This window comes from Polistes fuscatus, unplaced genomic scaffold (genome assembly GCF_010416935.1).
Source record: "Polistes fuscatus isolate 324 unplaced genomic scaffold, CU_Pfus_HIC Scaffold5, whole genome shotgun sequence".
NCBI classification, from domain to species: Eukaryota; Metazoa; Arthropoda; class Insecta; order Hymenoptera; family Vespidae; genus Polistes; species Polistes fuscatus.
The window spans coordinates 1613963-1617693 of NW_025113129.1; the positions used below are offsets into that span (position 1 = coordinate 1613963).

Consider the following 3731-nt stretch of genomic DNA (forward strand, 5'->3'; position numbering starts at 1 on the left):
CCGATCTGAAAGATCCCCAAGATTTGATCTTGTCGATATTACCATGTATGTATAAACACATGCATGCAAACATTATGCAGAATATATCAAAAAGGGAAACGAAGCAATATATCGTCGAGAAAAATATCCCACGATCTTCTTTCACAATCGTTTTTTATTATAATTTAAAAAAAAAATCTTGTTCTTTTTATTTTTTTAAATAATATTAAAAATCAATCTCAATTCGTTCGATAAAATATCAACGTTCAGATCATTATTATTAAGTATGATTTTAATAGGAATAATTAATTAATAAAATAATTTAAAAATTCTATTTTTCAAATCTTTTATTCGTAGATTTTTAAACAAAATAATTTTAGTTTAATTTGTTCTTTTTGTTATTTAACACATTGTTTTTTTTTTTAATTAATGAAATGAAAGAATTCAAGAAAGTAAAAAGGGAACTGTGTTTATCATTCCCAGGGGAAGTACCACAAATAACTTGTGGGAATAATCCACAGTTGATAAATGCATCAGCAAAATTGGATATCAGAGAAACAGAACACGCTGGGAAAGAAATTTATGCAAAAGCAGAAATCGTTCCTGGAGAAGTTTTGCTTATTGAAGAACCATTGGTCTCTCTTCTTTTGTATCCATTTCTAGGTACTCATTGCACTGAGTGTTTAAAAAGGTAAACGTTCTTTCAAACAAAAACAAAAAAAAAAACAAAACAATCGTAAAAAATTGAAACGAATTTAAAAAATGAATATTTTTACATGTAATATTATTTCGCGGAATTAATTTTTATCTCGGAATATAGAAAAGATAAATAGATAGTTCCAAGTTTCTTTTTTTTATACTATCATCATATTTATTAATATTTTTAAGAAAATATTTCATTTTAAATAATAAAACTGACGTTAGTTTTAAATATCAAATCGTATTAAATAATTGATCGAATAAATAAAAATTAAACTAATTCATTTCAATCGAATATTTAACAATCGTTTAATCAATTTAATGGAAACATACTTGGAACTTAATGTAAAAAGAAAATTCATATAATTTCGTATAATTTCTATTGCACCGAGTATTCATATAAATATTTTTCTATTTTGTATTTTTCATATTGGTGGGGATGGATTGCAAATTTTTTAGAATATACGCCCCGGTTGCTTGCCCGAATTGTACCTCCGTAGTTTTTTGCAACAGAAAATGCAGGGATATTGCACTTTCGACGTATCATAAGTATGAATGCAAAATTCACTTATTTGTAATGGGTAAGTCGTGTGAAAATTTTTTTTTTTTTTTTTTTTTAGTGGAATAATATCACGTATAAGGGTTACTGAAAATTAGACTTAGTTTTTTTTTTTTGTTAAACTTAAGATTCGTTTCATAAAAATCTTTTTTAATCACACACGTATAATTTTATATATTTTATATTTATTTATTTCTTATATAATAATTAATAAATCATTATTTTAAAATATATTAAAATATATTCTCTGGAATGTAAAATAAATTCTATATAGAATTTATTGTTCTCCTTTTTCGGTATGATTATATTATAATGAATTGTTGTTGTTAATTATAACGTTATAACTCTAATTCGTAGGTTCAGGTATGACTTATTGTAGCATGTTAGTTCTTCGATCGATCACTCAAGAAGGTTTGGATAATTGTTTGAAAATTTACGATGCTATAAATAAAAATAAAAATGACAATGATGATGAGGAAAACGAACAAAAATTAAGTAGATCGGCAAGAAGGAGGAGGAGACTTAAGAAGAAATTTACAGAAACTTCTGAAACGAGTGGGACAAGTAATTTGAATGATAATTTAGCATCAATGTCTTTGAAGGAAAAAGAATCACCAATCGATACAACATTGTACGAATTAGTTAATCATAGTTCGGAAAGAGAGAGTTATGATTTTTTTGAGAGAACATTGATGGCAACGTTGATATTGAAATGTTTGCAAAGAATTAATTTCTTTAGAACAACGTCAGCCGATAATGGTGATTATTATTTGGAAAATTTTTATTTTTTTTTAACCGAAGTTATGCGGAAAACAAAAATACTTATTAATCCTAAATGATCGTTCAATTAAAATTATATCTTGTATAACGATTAGAGACAAAATTATTCATTTTATTAACAATTATCGAATATATACGTATATTTTATTTGATTATTAAAATATTATCAACAACAACAAAATAAAGAAAAATAAGAAAATTATCGGACACGTTGATATATATTTGAAATTAATTAATTATCTTTGAAAAAAGGATTGAAAAAATATATTCTGCATAACTTATTGTTTAGCCGAATAAATAAATAAGAAAAAAAAGAAAATACACACCCGCGCGCGCGCGCACACAACAACGATTTCTTTACTTTGATATTTCATTTTGCAGAGGTTCCAAACGATGATGAAATAAAGGTTGCTTCATTGATATTAAAAAATTTGCAATCATTTCAATTCCATGGTGTCATGATATATGATTCAGTATACAGAGGTGATGGTTTAAACAATAGGAGTTCAGATAACATAGCATTGGCAATTTATCCTACGCTTTCTCGGTTCAATCACGATTGCATTCCTATGTTGGGAAGGTAAAAAAAAAAAAAAAAAAATCAATCAATAAATAATAAGAAAAAGAAAAAAAGAAAGAAATATTATTAAATCGAAGAAAAAAAAAGTGTGATATTTTTGTTAAAACATCATAATTATAAATAAATAAATAAATAACGAATTTAAAATTGTGTCAATAACAGATATAACATTGGGAAAAAAGTAGTGGTACGAGCACTTAAAACCTTTCAACCTGGTGATTCGATTCCGGATAATTATGGTCCTTCTATTGAAGAAAATGATTATACTGAACGTCAAAAAGTACTAATGGGTAGATTTTGGTTTAAATGTACATGCAAAGCGTGCGATGATAAATGGCCAGTTGCCAAAAATTTTACCAACGCCATGGCAAGATTAAAGTAAGACAATTTAATAGTAAAAAAACAACAAATATTCCAACGATGATGATGGTGATAAGAATTTTGTATAATCATTTTTTATCTTATATTACAGGTGTCCTACCAAGGGATGTTACAAATCATATACAATCCATCAAATAACGGATAAACCGATATTCTGTAATCTGTGCCGAAGAAAAGTCGACATGTATGAAGTTATGAATTTGTTATATGCATGCGAGTTAAAGTATGAAGAGGCATTGACATTAATTGAAGAAAAGAAGATATTACAAACGGTAGAATTTATGTCACAAGTTTTATACGAATTTTATAAGATTGCTATACCACCTCACAGTTTAACGCACGCAGTGCAAATGATGTTGAAAAGTTTGTACTGTTATTTTGGTAATAGTTATAGACTTCCAATAATTGAAAAAGATAAATTACATTCGAAGGATTCGAATACGAAACTTAAATCCGTTTTAAAAACCAAAAACACGCCCCAAATGAGCGTTTAATTGACTTTTCTTCTCTCACATCATTTTTTCCTCGTTTATTTCAAAATAACATTATTTAATTAATATCAAACAAATTTATTTTATTAGACGAGCATTTTGCGATTCTAGATTATTATTTCGGACTCTAGAGGAATGTTAAAATAATACAAAATATTAATATAAGATATATATATTAGAACATTTTCGATGTATACGTTAAACGATTGTTAATTAATCGTTAGAAATGTATATTGTAATTTAAAAATACGGTGTATGAGTT

At 26.3% G+C, this 3731-nt stretch overlaps 1 protein-coding gene across 1 annotated transcript in view; it reads left to right on the top strand.

Annotated features, from left to right (window-relative positions):
• Positions 1–3731, top strand: part of LOC122522622 (SET and MYND domain-containing protein 4-like) — a 25653-nt gene extending 21922 nt beyond the window's left edge. The window contains exons 4-9 of the mRNA XM_043643850.1: positions 463–670; positions 1138–1259; positions 1595–1996; positions 2399–2597; positions 2760–2975; positions 3070–3731. Coding sequence (XP_043499785.1) covers positions 463–670; positions 1138–1259; positions 1595–1996; positions 2399–2597; positions 2760–2975; positions 3070–3472 — 1550 coding nt within the window. The 3' untranslated portion in view covers positions 3473–3731. The remainder of the gene's footprint in view (positions 1–462; positions 671–1137; positions 1260–1594; positions 1997–2398; positions 2598–2759; positions 2976–3069) is intronic.